Source organism: Austrofundulus limnaeus, unplaced genomic scaffold, assembly GCF_001266775.1.
Source record: "Austrofundulus limnaeus strain Quisiro unplaced genomic scaffold, Austrofundulus_limnaeus-1.0 Scaffold3, whole genome shotgun sequence".
Lineage (NCBI taxonomy): Eukaryota > Metazoa > Chordata > Actinopteri > Cyprinodontiformes > Rivulidae > Austrofundulus > Austrofundulus limnaeus.
The window spans coordinates 959,016-972,258 of NW_013952405.1; the positions used below are offsets into that span (position 1 = coordinate 959,016).

Sequence of the window (13,243 nt, forward strand, 5' to 3'; positions counted from 1 at the left end):
ATTTAAATCTAAGCCTATTAGTTTATTGTAGGCCTATTTTATCCTACGTAAATTGATTTATTCTAGCTTTATAAAAACATTTTAAAACCTTAACCTTGTTTTAACTGTTATAACTTCAATGGCTCTAAAAAAAGTATTTAGTTGTTGACAAACAACTTGAAGACGGTACATGAAAAGTTAATTGAACTTAAAAGGTGTTTAAGCTAATTAAATGCTAATTAGTGGTTAGCTAAGCTGTAAGCTAACGTCACGTTAGCCACTTTTAACTCCTACAAAGAGCAGCGTTAAACAACACGCAGAAAATGTATCAACGCACTGAAGTCGTTTCCACGCCTTTAGCAGACAACAACTAGAGGTGGGTGTTGCTTGTCAGCTGCAAGTCAAGCCAGAAATTTGGCTTTCACTACGGCTTTAGTTGTGTCAGAGTAATGCTTACTCAGCGCGGCGCTGCGGTGAGGAGGGGAGACTTCACTGTCAAGTAAAGTTTTTCTTTCTTTCTTTTTTTTTGTTTTGTTTTCTCTCGGGCGCTCAGGAGCTTCTTTCTTTCCGATGACCTCCTTTATCTCAGCCTGGATTTGGAGTGAGAGGTTCTGGCTCCCAGAGAATGTGTCATGGGCTGACCTGGAGCATCCACCAGCCGGAGTGGAGTACCCCAAACTGGGGCACGTCATGCTGTACGCTCTGCCTCTGGCTGTGGGGCTTTTACTGCTCAGACGGCTGTTTGAGAGGTGAGACTTCAGCTCGTTGTTGTTAAGTTTGAGGTAGTTTTGTCCTTCATTTCTGTCTCTTGTCAGTTCTGCTACGGAAACCCATAGCTGGGAGCCCTAATGTAAAAAAAAAAAAAAAAAACCCACAAGATTTTTAGGAAATGAGTCAGCATAGAGTGTCTTAAATTACAGAGAAACAAAACGCCTGTAGACTTATTTTCAGCATGTCACAGCTAAATACATCATTTTTTTTATTAAGTAGCACGAGGGTATAATGTTACATTTGTTTTCATTAATTGGTGACTTCCTTGAACTTTGCTCTGCTAGGATTTTATTTTTAGATGTTGCTTGAGGAAAGACAGAAATGTCATCATTCCTGATGTGATCACAGGAAGCAGTGTGTAGGAGCTGTTAAAACACTCAAACTCAACTCCATAAAAAGTCAACATTTTGAAGCAAATAGTCATCGTCACCAGTGGTCATATAACTTTGTGTTTTGCAAGGCGAAAGCCGCCCTCTGTTTCTGTTTGGAAGTAGCAGAAACTTTTTCTAAATAATCCCGTTGTAGATCCAACAGCGTTTTAGAAACAGTGGTCAGCTCAAACAGATGATCTTGTGACACACTTTAGGATTTTGGACCGAATCGTTCAATCCAACTGTTTCCCATGCCATCACATGACAGGTCATCACACTTTTGTTTAGACTAGGTGCTACATTCTCCAGGGTTTTTACCACTTTAACGTGTCCCCACTCAAGCTTCTGCTGTGCTCTCTTTGTCTCATTTAGCTCTAATGAGCATGGCTTTATGAGCACACTAATGGAAGTTAATATGGTATTAAATTTTCTCTTTGTTCATCTAAATGTTTATACCGAACCATCTTCATGTTCCCACCCCTTTTTATTTGCTCCTCTGTGTGTGTGTGTCTGTGTACACAGGCTAGTGGCCAAGCCCTGTGCCCACATACTTCAGATTCAGGAGGGAGTGCCTCGACGAGCTCAGTCTAATGCTGTCCTGGAGAGGCTCTATCAGTCCAACGCAGTACGTAAAAAACAAACAAACAACAACAACAAAAAAAGCAGTGTTTGCTCTGGAATTCACTCCTTGTTCGTGTACACACTGCACAAGATTGTGCACACAAAGGCACACACCAGCCCGGGCGTTAATGATGTGTTCAGTGACCAAAATACATGTTTTGGATCTTGTGGTTTTTACAAACGGTGGAAGAAAAAGAGTCATTTAATAATAGTCCTGTTCTGTCCTCCCCAGTGTCCAGACAGGAGGCAGCTGGAGGGGCTCACCAAGCAACTGGACTGGGATGAAAGAAAAATCCAGAGGTGGTTTCGGGTCCGTCGGAACCAGGACAGGCCCAGCATGCAGACAAAGTTCTGTGAGAGCATGTAAGCTGCTGCATGGTTTCTAATATATTGTGAGGTTTACACCTAAAATTGGCTGAATATTACCAACACAGCAGTGTGCGTAAACAACTTCAGAGTAAGTCCTCCAATAGCTTTGCTGCTGCCTGGCTCTCGAGTGGATTACATTTTTCTAAACACATTTTCTGTGGCAACAGCTGTGCCGTAAAAAACCACACTGAAGTGATTAAACAGCAGCAAATTAACTGCAGAGGGATGACTCAAAGTTGGGCTGTAATTCCTTTACATTAGTCACTCCTTATTTAAAAAAATGTACAAAGAACAGTAATAGCAAATATTATGTAAATTTACAGTTTTAATTTGTGTTGACAAAGCTGGTGCTTCATATTCTGCCTCTAATGTGACTGTCACATCCCCATTTTTAGGATATCCAAACAATGTATGTTTTAAAATAATTATAAACAGAAAGAAATTCACAATTAAAATTATAGAGTTTATTATTTTTTTTATTTATTCTTTTCAGTTTCCCTTGTTTTTGCTTGTTTGTTTGTTTTTAAGCCAGGGGTTTTAAAACTTATTTAAACAAGGCTTTGTTCTAAAGCAGGGGTGCCCAACCTTTTTTGAACCAAGAGCTACTTTTGAAGTCAGCAGTTTGCCGAGATCTACTCGTCCAGTCTCAGTATCAAAAAACATGTTTTTTCATCTCCCTACTCCTCACTTCTTTAAAATAAATAAAACAGAAAGTAATGTGTTGCTAGTTTTATTTAATTTAAAGTATTGTCAAACAAAACTATCTACTTAAACATATATTTACCTACAAAAAAAGGAAAAGATAAAATCCTTACTTAACTCCTGACAGAGAAACAGAAAAGTGATGCTCGATCAAAAAGGATAAATTTCTTTGCCTCCTTCAATTGGTACTCCCTGTAATGTGCGAGCTATGAGGGCTGGAAACCTGTCCAGTGCGAAAACCACAGAGTCAAATAACTTTGGAGCACGGGAACTCGTCTCCATTTATTCAAAGAACTCTCCTCTCTTTCTCTCCATACAGGGGAGGAAAAACAAAACAAAAAACTAAAGTCAAAGCTCACAATATAAAACTCTCTCATTTATACTATTACAAAAAGTGACTKACGATGGTGCAGATTCACATACCTCCAACAACTATTTCAAACCTCATTCTGCAGCATGCAGGATGGTGTCATCTGTAGGTGTTAAAAAGCTCAGTCCCTCACTGGTCCAGACTGCCGGCTCCAGACCATTCAAAGAGTTACACCTGGTTCACCACCTATAAACAAGACACACACACAGCCACGCTAGGTACGGAAAACAAGGGCACACCCAAACTGCAAAATAAATAAATACTGTAAATAACACAAAGGTGTCAGTCAGTGTATAAGACACTAGTCTGGTCTAAAATGTAATAAAAAACAACATACAGACACATTATGACAAGTCTAGAGGAGACAACTTTTTATGCAAGCTATATAAAAATAATGTATAACTAAAGTAAAAAATGGATGTCTACCTTAGTGGGACTTCTGACACTGAGAGGAGGCCAGGGTCTCATAGGCAGGCAGTATGAGGTGGTTGAGGTGTAAGCAGGTCTCCAGATGATCACCAGTCATTGTGGATCAGTTTTTGGACTTGATTTTCATGTGAGAGAAAGCAGACTCCAGAACTCTCCATCCGTGCGACTTGTTGCTCTGGATTTGATCCCAATGTCATTTTGCTGAGTCAAAACCTAATTTTCAACCCAGAGCAGTCCAGACTGAAATACGGACACGAATTTGGACACATCCATCCATCCTGGTGGACAACTGCACGTCTTTATAGCAGCCACAATCTCACTTTTATTTTTAAAATCACGGAAAAGCACGTCTGCAGCATCAAACGCTTCTTTCATAACTTCGTCATCGCTGAAAGACGTGTGTTGAGACAGGTACGGGGCTGCATTAGCATAGCAGCCTTACCTTAGGAGGGGAAATCCGCCTCGTAGCGTCTGTGCATTCTTTTGAAAGAAATGCAGTTTCACGTTATCCTTTTTGGACAAGCCAAGGCGGTGCTCGAATTACACATGAGTCCTCTTCCCACTCCAGGTGAAAATAATGTTTTATTTACTTGTTAGCTGTCTTTCATTCATCATTTTTTTCCGCCTCCCTGCCATGTTTTAACACATGACCCTAATCTCGCAAGACCATGTTCGGAGTGCTGTTTTACAGCACCCAAAACTAGCGAGACTGGAGCGCGTTCAAGAATGTAATGTTAAAAAAAAACGTTGCAAAGAGTGCATTTAAGGCTGCAATGTTAAACAATGTTGCATTCTACAAGCTCCGTGATCCATTGCTCCGTGAGCTACTGCTAACCAGCTAAAGATCTACCGGTAGATCCCGATCTACTGGTTGGCCTGGCCTGTTCTAAAGGCTTTGGATATAAATAAGCCAAACGGTTTAAATGATCAAGTACTTATTATAATAGGTTTTATAGTGTAGTAGTATTGATGCATAAATAAAAATTCTATTCATACAGAAAAAAGTATTTACTAGAGGTAGACTTAATGATTTGTTGGCCAATAAATTAAACCGATTCTTGCTACTTTTTCTAAATAATCAGCACAATGAAAGTCAGGCACATCTTTAGGCAGCACACTTTTTCCTAGGTCCTTTTCAGGGATGCCTCTTCATGACAGGGGTGCGGTTTTTAGTACAACACGAACAAACTGCTCTGTGCTGAAATGCTGAGCTGTATTGTGGTACTTTTAAAAAGAACTTTGTTTTATTTTAGGGTAAAAAGCAAAGCTTTAACTTTATACTTTATAGGTGTCTGTTTAAAATGAAAATGTTATTTTTTTAGAGAAAATGCCTCCATTTATTGCAAACCTTTAATACAGTATAAGATCTAGAACAATTTGTTGTTTGCTGACCAAAATCAAACAAAAAAATTGGTTTCATAAATCACTCATTGGTTGCCCTGATTGTAAAGCAGTCACCAGAAAACCCTATTAAACAGATTTCAAGTCAAATGTCTTTTCAAACAAGGTCCAAATCATTTAGCTCTGAATTCTTTGTGGCTTTAATTACTATAATGTTGCATCATCACAATGTTAACACATCCTTATAGAAGATGTGTATAAAATTGAAATTTCAATTAGTGTTAGTTTGCCCTCCTTGGGAATTGTTTGCATTGTTATTGACATTATGTGATGTTTTTAGTTCACATTGTGTGATTCTATCCCTGCAGGTGGAGATTCACCTTTTACTTGGTGATTTTTATTTACTCCATTGGCTATTTGTGGGTGGTAAGATCAACTATTTACAGTTCTATGTTTTCAAACGGTGATATTGTTAAATGCCTTCATACCTTTCCTTACATTTTTTATTTTATTTTGCCCATTAGTCACCTTGGATGTGGGATGTTCGACAGTGTTGGCACAACTATCCATTCCAGGTAAATATTTGTTTTGATTTACTGTAATTGGATACGTATCATGTTCTGCAGTGTATTTTCTGATGTCACTCTTTATTAGTAAGACGACATATTTGTCAAAGGTGTGTTTGCTTTTTCTCTCCCCCACACAAAGCCTCTGAGTCCTGGACAATATACTCACTATGTTGCTGAGCTGGCTTTTTACTGGTCCCTGATGTTTTCCCAGTTTACAGATATTAAACGGAAGGTGAGTCACCAACTTTTTTAAACCAGCAATTATTGTGCTTCCTTTCATTAACCTGACCAAACTTGTACTTCCCGTTGTTCCAGAGCCCCAGTTTTTCATGCTTGGCTTGTTTTATTTTAATCCCTTCTACTCCTAAACTAAAGTATGGATTAGGGGTGTCACAGTATTACCGTCTTATGCTGACCGACTGGTTACTGGTAGTTCTATGGAAATGAGTCAGACAAGAAGCTGCTCTGACACAACATGTGGATACTTGCTTAGAAAAAGAAAATGTGGAAAATGACACATTCTGTGGAAATTGTAGACTTTAAAAAATGTTTGATCCTTCCTTAAGCAGAGATGTCCCTGTAAGTGAATACAATAAAAAGTACCCTCTTAAAACATCCAGTCAAAAAAAAAAAAAAAAAAAAAAACCCTCAGTAATTCCTAACTGGAAATAAATAACTTTATTTAGAGATTTTCAACTATTGTCCACTTGCTATCTTTAAAACAAGTGGTTTCCAAACTTTCACCTTCTGACCCACTAAATATTCATGGCAGAGGCTTGCGACCCCAAATATTACTGGTCTGAGTATACAAACTTTAATAACCCTATTAAACATGGGCTTTTTGACGATCCAAACAGCTTTTACAGCGATAATATTTTTATTTTTATGGTTTAATTTATGTATTTTTATCATAATTATAGAAAAAATATTACATCACCAATTTTTTTTCACGTTATTTGTGGAGATTATCCAAGGACCCTAACTTGATGCTTTATGACCAGATTCTTCAAAAATAAACTTGTATAGAGTTCCTTAAGTTGAAAAGTATTTTGCATGTGCTGCCTTTTTGGTTTTTCAATACACATACTATTTTTGGGACATTCTTTGTTGTGTTGCATTGGGTGATTGTCTTGTTAAAATGAAAATAAAACACAACAAACTAGACAATTTATTAAAGAAGCTTCTTTTCTTTATTGGTTTCAATAAGATATGTGTGACTGGTAGTGCAGATTGTACGAGTATCATCTTTAAAATAAATAAATAAACGAATAAAGAAGGATATATTTGTGCTAAGATTGACTACGGAGCTTAAATGAAGATAGAAAGTTGCACAAGCGTCTCAATATAATTGAGCAACACTTTGCACTTTCTACAGAACTTGCAGTTTTTTTAAAACCGTTTTCACTTTAGGTTGGCAAATCAAGAAGTGCAGATTATTAGTCAGGAGGAAGTGAGTGCAGTTTTGGAGAGTGGGTAAGTGTAGATGTCAGATTGTCCAACTTAACAGTAGAAGTGTATTCGTACAGATTTTCAGGAAAAAGGGGAGTGCTCTGAAATGCAGTAGCTATGGTGAGATAACGCTGATGAACCGTGAAGATAGGGGAAAGAGTTGCTGAAGCCAAGTCAAGCCAATTAGTGAGCAGAAGTGTGGTTTCAGGCCAAGAAAGTATTTGTGAATCTAGAAATATTATATGGTCAGATGCCAAGAGAAGAATTATGAGGAAGTCAAGTGTAGTGAAGATGTTTGTGAGGGTGGTGCAGGCATGACCCCAAGCAAAAAAAAAAAAAAAAAAAAAAAGATGGAATCCTCACACTAAGAGAATGTCCTTTTTCATTTTGTATAATTAAATCTCACATTTGAAGGATTTTTATTTTGTTAAACACCGAGATTTTAATGCACTACACATTCTTGTTTTTAACCTAAAGATCTAAGCTATTTTTGATGATCTAATTGTGAACTAACCTGTCTTTAACCCAGCCGGTCGAGACAGATGGTCGCCCATCCTGATCCTGGTTCTGCTGGAGGTTTCTTCCTGTTAAAAGGGAGCTTTTCCTCTCCACTGTTGCCCTGTGCTGCTCAGGATGGGACACTGTGACAAAGTGATTCAACACAATCTTCTGGATTCTTAAGGAGACAACATATGTTGTGACTTGGTGCTATATAAATAAACTGAATTGAACTATATGATTATGATCCGGAAGATGATGGATAAATATGGGCTGTGTTCATTATTCTTTGCCAAAATATCCTGAGACCAAGTAAAGGTCTGTATTTTGGTCCAGCTGAAGGTACTTGTATAGCTTTATTCTTTTCAAGTAAATATTTAAGTCTAAATCTGAATTTGTCTCCTGGTTTGTGTCATGCCTTCCAAAAAAACATGTTTCTTACACAACTACATATACAGTGTGGCATCAGGAGACAAGAAAAAAGGTTCAAGAAGAGTGGAAAGAAAAGGGAGTTGCTCAACTCCGAGACACAAAATCAAACCGTTGAAAGAACATCCTGAGTGGTGATTCCATAGTATTTACCAGAGGCTGCACACGTGTGGTGAGTTGAGCAGTAGGAGTGACTGATGAGTTCAAGGTGGTGTCTTTACAACAGGGATCAGCTCTGAGCACCTTCCTGTTCGCAGTGGTGATGGACAGGTGGCAGATGAACTCCTGTGTGTCCATCTGATGTTTGCAGAACACACTGTGATCTGCAATGAGAGTAGGGAGCAGGTGGAAGAGAGCCTGGAGAGGAGAGGAGAGGAATAGAAGTCTGAAAACCATAAAGAATTTCTGTGGCAGAGTGATGGGAAGATGGTGTGAGACTGCTACCGTCTGTCTGTCTGTCTGTCTGTCTGTCTGTCTGTCTGTCTGTCTGTCTGCGTCATCTTGCTTTCTTGTGTTGACAGGATTTCGTCATCATGTTTGTCCACCACCTGGCCACCATACTCCTCATCACTTTCTCTTACGGCAACAACATGATAAGAGCTGGCAGTCTGGTCATGTGTGTCCATGATGCATCAGATTTTTTCCTTGAGGTAAATTATATATATACTGTATGTATATCTATACAAATGTTTTAGTAAATGTGAAGAGAGCTTTGAATAACACACCTTTTAAAAATGTATGAACTTAGACGTCATTCACAGAAATACAGCATTTCTCACGGATCATATAATGAGAATGCATCAAGATTCAACATTTTTTTATATGTTCCTGTTTTGAATATATCGTCTCATTTATTTCCAAAGGCTGCAAAGCTGGCCAACTATGCCAAGTACCAGAAGCTGTGTGACGTCTTTTTTGTGGTATTCAGCGTGGTCTTTTTCCTCACTCGACTCGTCATCTTTCCTTTCTGGCAAGTATTGGAACAAAAACACTTCAGCCAAGTTGTTTCACGTTCAGACTTACTGAACATATGCCCTGTTTGTTGCAGGATTGTTTACAGCGTTCTGTTTGACAGCTGGGAGATCATCGGGCCGTATCGAGCGTGGTGGCTGTTAAATGGGCTGCTGCTGGTCCTGCAGGTTCTTCACATCATCTGGTTCTACCTAATCACCCGCATTGCAATCAAGGCTATCTTCAAGGGAAAGGTTTGTCTCTTTTCTTTTTATGTTTTATGCCTTATTCAGGCCATCATCTGTTACTTGTTCAGCTTATAAAACATCTTTGAGCACCGTGGCCTATGATCATACTGTAAATCCATGGTTGAGGTTTCAGCAGGACTGATGGCTCTTTTTCACACTGTTGGAACAATGATGAAAACTGATGGCTGTTTTAGAGTGCAGGCCCAATTATAGCCCACTATTCTGCATGTTTCTCTTGTTTCTCTCCTCCATCACACTTGATTCAATGTCTGAATTACACCTTCAAGTTCTGCAGATGCCTGTTAGTCACCTATTAATTTAAATCAAATGTGTTGGAGCAGGGAAGCCTCCATAACTCGCAGAATAGTGAGGATCAAGTTTGGACACCCGCGGCCTACATTTTTACCTCTATACGTATCGTTTTAACAGTAAAACAAGAATTTCTCATTTCACACAACGTAGGTCTTTAAAACAACAGAACTGCCGTGTTTTTGCCCAAGAGAACTCCAAATTATAAAGGCTGAGCTGCCCTGTTAGAAGTTGAGTGGGATTTTCCTAGAAAACTAAAAGTTCCTCTTCGTTTATGTCACTTGTTTATCACGTTTGCCACATCGACTCCTGCAGACGTGTCTTATTGTTCGCATATTTGCAATATGCGTCATGGAAAGTAACAAAGTGAGAAGTAGCAGTAGCTCGAGACACGGTTTTGGTGAATTTTGTTTGGTGATTTTCTGTCATCCTCATCTTTCTACAAACCTTTTGATTTAAAAAAATGTCTAAATTTAAGGCAGTTAAATTACTGACTGAGCTGTGACTGTTGGAGACTCAAAATTGCATGAAAAACTTTTGCATTCTTACTAAATTTTCAATGTTTGCACCCAGTGAGCCACAATACTCTGTTTTCAAAAGAATTGCAACCTATTTTTTTTGTGTTGACAATTAGTAAATCTGTATTCCAGACCAGGGGTTCCCAAACCTTTCCATGCCATGGCCCCCCTAACAGCATTAGCTTCTGGCTGGGGAGCCCATTGCAAACCCATAAACAATGCTACACAATTCGTAAAAAAATAAAATAAATAAAAAACGAAAAAGAACCTTTAACTTATAGAATGTTTTTTCTCACTTTTATTCACCATTTAATAATTATTGCATTTATTTAGCATAATAATTTTATTTCATTAGCCAACATGTAAAAAGAACAAAATAAATCTAACCTCTCTTAAGTGCTCTTAAATAGCATTTCAATATATTATAAATTACACATTTTATAATATTTAAAACTTTTTTCTTTTTTCTGAGGCGCCCCCTGGTGGTCCTCAGCCCCCACTTAAAAAACACTGTTCTAAATAATGCACATCATTTTGATTGCCCACCTTCATCCACATCATAACACCCTTTTGGCTCGTTTAAACCCACCTCAGCAGCCACCTCCATGCTTATAATTTAATCTACGGAGGTTCACTTTAAAAATGCAGACGGGCAGATTCACTGATCAGCTGTGTTGTTTGTAGACCTGAACATTTGCCTCAGATGTTTGTTTTTCTTTGTCCCAGAGCTCCCGTGCAGGTGTCAAAATTCAGCTCTCGTTTTCTTGAGACATGCTGAAGGATGATAAAACTTAGATGTGTTGGAGATGCCAGTGTCAACTCTAAAAGTTGGCCACACAAATACTGGAACATGTTTAAAGTGACAAATATGCAGATTTTTTTTATTTTTTTTGCAACAGATGCGTAGAAATAGAGAATCTCTTTGAACATTTTGAAAAAAAAAAGCCTGTTTTGTTTGGGTCTTATTAGTTAATATAGGCTGCAGTGACATGACTAAAAAACTCTTCTATTCTTACAGAATAGTTAATGTGGATTTTTTTTAATGGTGGCGGTTCATAAAAAAAGGACTTTATTTGATTTTCCAGGTGTCAAAAGATGTCCGAAGTGACATAGAAAGCAGCTCAGATGAAGAGCTTTCCACCAGCAGCAGTAAAAAATGTCCCACCCCCATAGTGAAGGACAACAATCACACCAGTGGTCTGAATGGAGGAACTTACAACCACTGAGTGGGAATCATTTCTGTCTGTGAAGCTCTGTCTCTTGAATATTGTTGCCTGTCACATTCACCTTATTTCTGTGACTCTATACTTGGTTTTGTTTAGTTTTTTACACATTGTTGAATGATCTAGCACACAGACAAAACTTTCCTTTACTGATGGGAATGTACATTTTTTGTTATTTGATGTTTATTTTCACAAGTTGACAGAGCGTGTGCGTGTGTGATTGCAGAACTTCATACTGCACGTGTGTAAGATACTGTAAAATAAATCACGTCTGATTTATTTATTTAATTATTCCCAAAGATGCTGCTTTGTAATTCCAAATGCTGAACAGCCCAAAGATCTCTTATCGAGCAGAAATGCTTTGAATCAAGTTGTGCAGGAATTTGTTTTTTCTGTGTAATAAAAGACTTTGCAACAAACTGTATTTCTTGGGGATTTATTTGGCATTCACATTCCCAGTTTCTCAATTAAACTTAATATTTTGTTCAGGAACCATAGACCGAAATTGACTTCAAAATCTAGAAAGAGCATTGGTGTGCATAAATATCCGATTATAGTTAGATGCTACATCCGGACCACTTGGAAAACACTTCTCATGTTGTTAAAAACAGCTTGGACCTGAAAGGAAACTTCTGGGTGTTTTTTCTTACAGGATCATTTGGGTTTTGATCTGCATGGTTACAAACTAACTGATGGTGTGGGAAAGTTGCTGCACCCTGACAAAAAGAGACTGGATTTGTGCTGTTTTTGCTACTCCTCTACAGTTTTTTGCTGGTTTTTGCAAGGCGAGTTTATTTATCATCAGTATCGTATGTTATCACACTCCTCCAGCATTTCAAAGACGTCCTCGCTGAAGTCGTTGTATTTCAGACTGAAAGAAAAATAGAAAAACAGAAATTAGGTCATTGCTGAAGAAGTAACAGCATCAATACAGTTTAGAATTAAAAGCCTAGCTTGCTTGAAGGAGTCTGTTGCATTTTGTGAAAAGGTTTTACTTTAAGATCGTCTTGTGATGAGAAGGAAGGAAGTTATAGTTTTGTTAAAATCCTATAAATGACATGCATGAGCTCATGAGAGATTTTGAGATGTGTCAGCCCACTGGCTCCCAAAGTGTGTGGGGGGTTGCAGTGTGACTGAATAAAAAAAAAGGATGCTTGGGTGCTGCTAGCATAACAGTCAGGTCTTTGACAGGGCTTCCACAAATACAAAAAAATTAGCATTGAAGGTGGTATTTTTTTAATCTTTTTTTCTCCATGCTTTTAAAGCAATTTTGCATAGAGGGACATTTTTTTAAATTTATTGCTAGATGATTTATATAGTCACATAAAAAAAGTTTAACTGGAATGATGACACTGTTAAGGTGGTTTGTTGCTTTAGTTAGAAGAGGTTGGAGTTTATTTTTTTATTGCAATCTATAATTTGTCAGTTTATTAGTTCAATTGTTCAAAAATGGTTGAGGTGTGAAAAAAATTGCAATGGAGTCTGAAAAAAACTAAATCATTTTTCATATAAACTAAAAGGGGGCCCAGCAGAAATAGTTTGGGAACCAATGTGTTAGCCTGAATGATGCCCAGCTACTACCACACCAAATGTTATCCAAAGGTCCATAAAACTGACAGATTGTATATATACATACATACATACTTTCTGGAAGTGTCATTAAAACCCATCCAGTGGTTTACAAGATATTTTGCTAAAAACCAAACCTTCACCTTCTGAGTGAATCAGGCTTGAATGCAGATATGTACATGTATATATATAGCTATATGCTCATGTGTGCATACTGTATATGTATGTTCTGATCAAAATCTTAAGACCAGTCAAAGTGCAAGAATTTGCATTTTGCACTATTGGATCTTAAGAAGGTTCTATGTAGAGCTTCACAATGTTAAAAGAAGAAATCAGTGCAAGAGACAAGAACTTTTGAGCAGGGAACTGTCTGAAAACTGCATTTACACTCAAACATGATTTTTTTTCAGCTGATCAAAAGTTTAAGACCATAGCTCAAAAAAACTCGAAAACCCCCCAAAACAGAAATCAAAGTGTCAAAAAAGGACTCAGTAATGAGTAGCTCCACCATCCTTGTTGATGACTTC

The 13,243-nt window shown here is 37.9% G+C and overlaps 2 protein-coding genes across 6 annotated transcripts in view; one reads left to right on the top strand and one right to left on the bottom strand.

The window, feature by feature from the left end:
- The first annotated feature begins 359 nt into the window (after positions 1-359).
- Positions 360-11,566, top strand: LOC106523186 (ceramide synthase 5). Its single transcript, XM_014016551.1, has 10 exons — positions 360-728; positions 1,644-1,746; positions 1,975-2,105; positions 5,322-5,379; positions 5,478-5,528; positions 5,662-5,754; positions 8,420-8,548; positions 8,762-8,868; positions 8,947-9,103; positions 11,010-11,566. The coding sequence occupies exons 1-10, from the start codon at positions 550-552 to the stop codon at positions 11,148-11,150; spliced, it is 1,149 nt and encodes a 382-aa protein (XP_013872005.1). The 5' UTR covers positions 360-549; the 3' UTR covers positions 11,151-11,566.
- Position 11,567: 1 nt separating this feature from the next.
- si:ch73-233m11.2 (NACHT, LRR and PYD domains-containing protein 12) overlaps positions 11,568-13,243 on the bottom strand; it is a 9,313-nt gene continuing 7,637 nt past the window's right edge. For all 5 annotated transcript variants that reach the window (XM_014016490.1, XM_014016504.1, XM_014016497.1 and 2 more), the window contains one exon: positions 11,568-12,018. In XM_014016490.1, the coding sequence (XP_013871944.1) occupies positions 11,949-12,018 (70 nt within the window). In that variant the 3' untranslated portion in view covers positions 11,568-11,948. The remainder of the gene's footprint in view (positions 12,019-13,243) is intronic.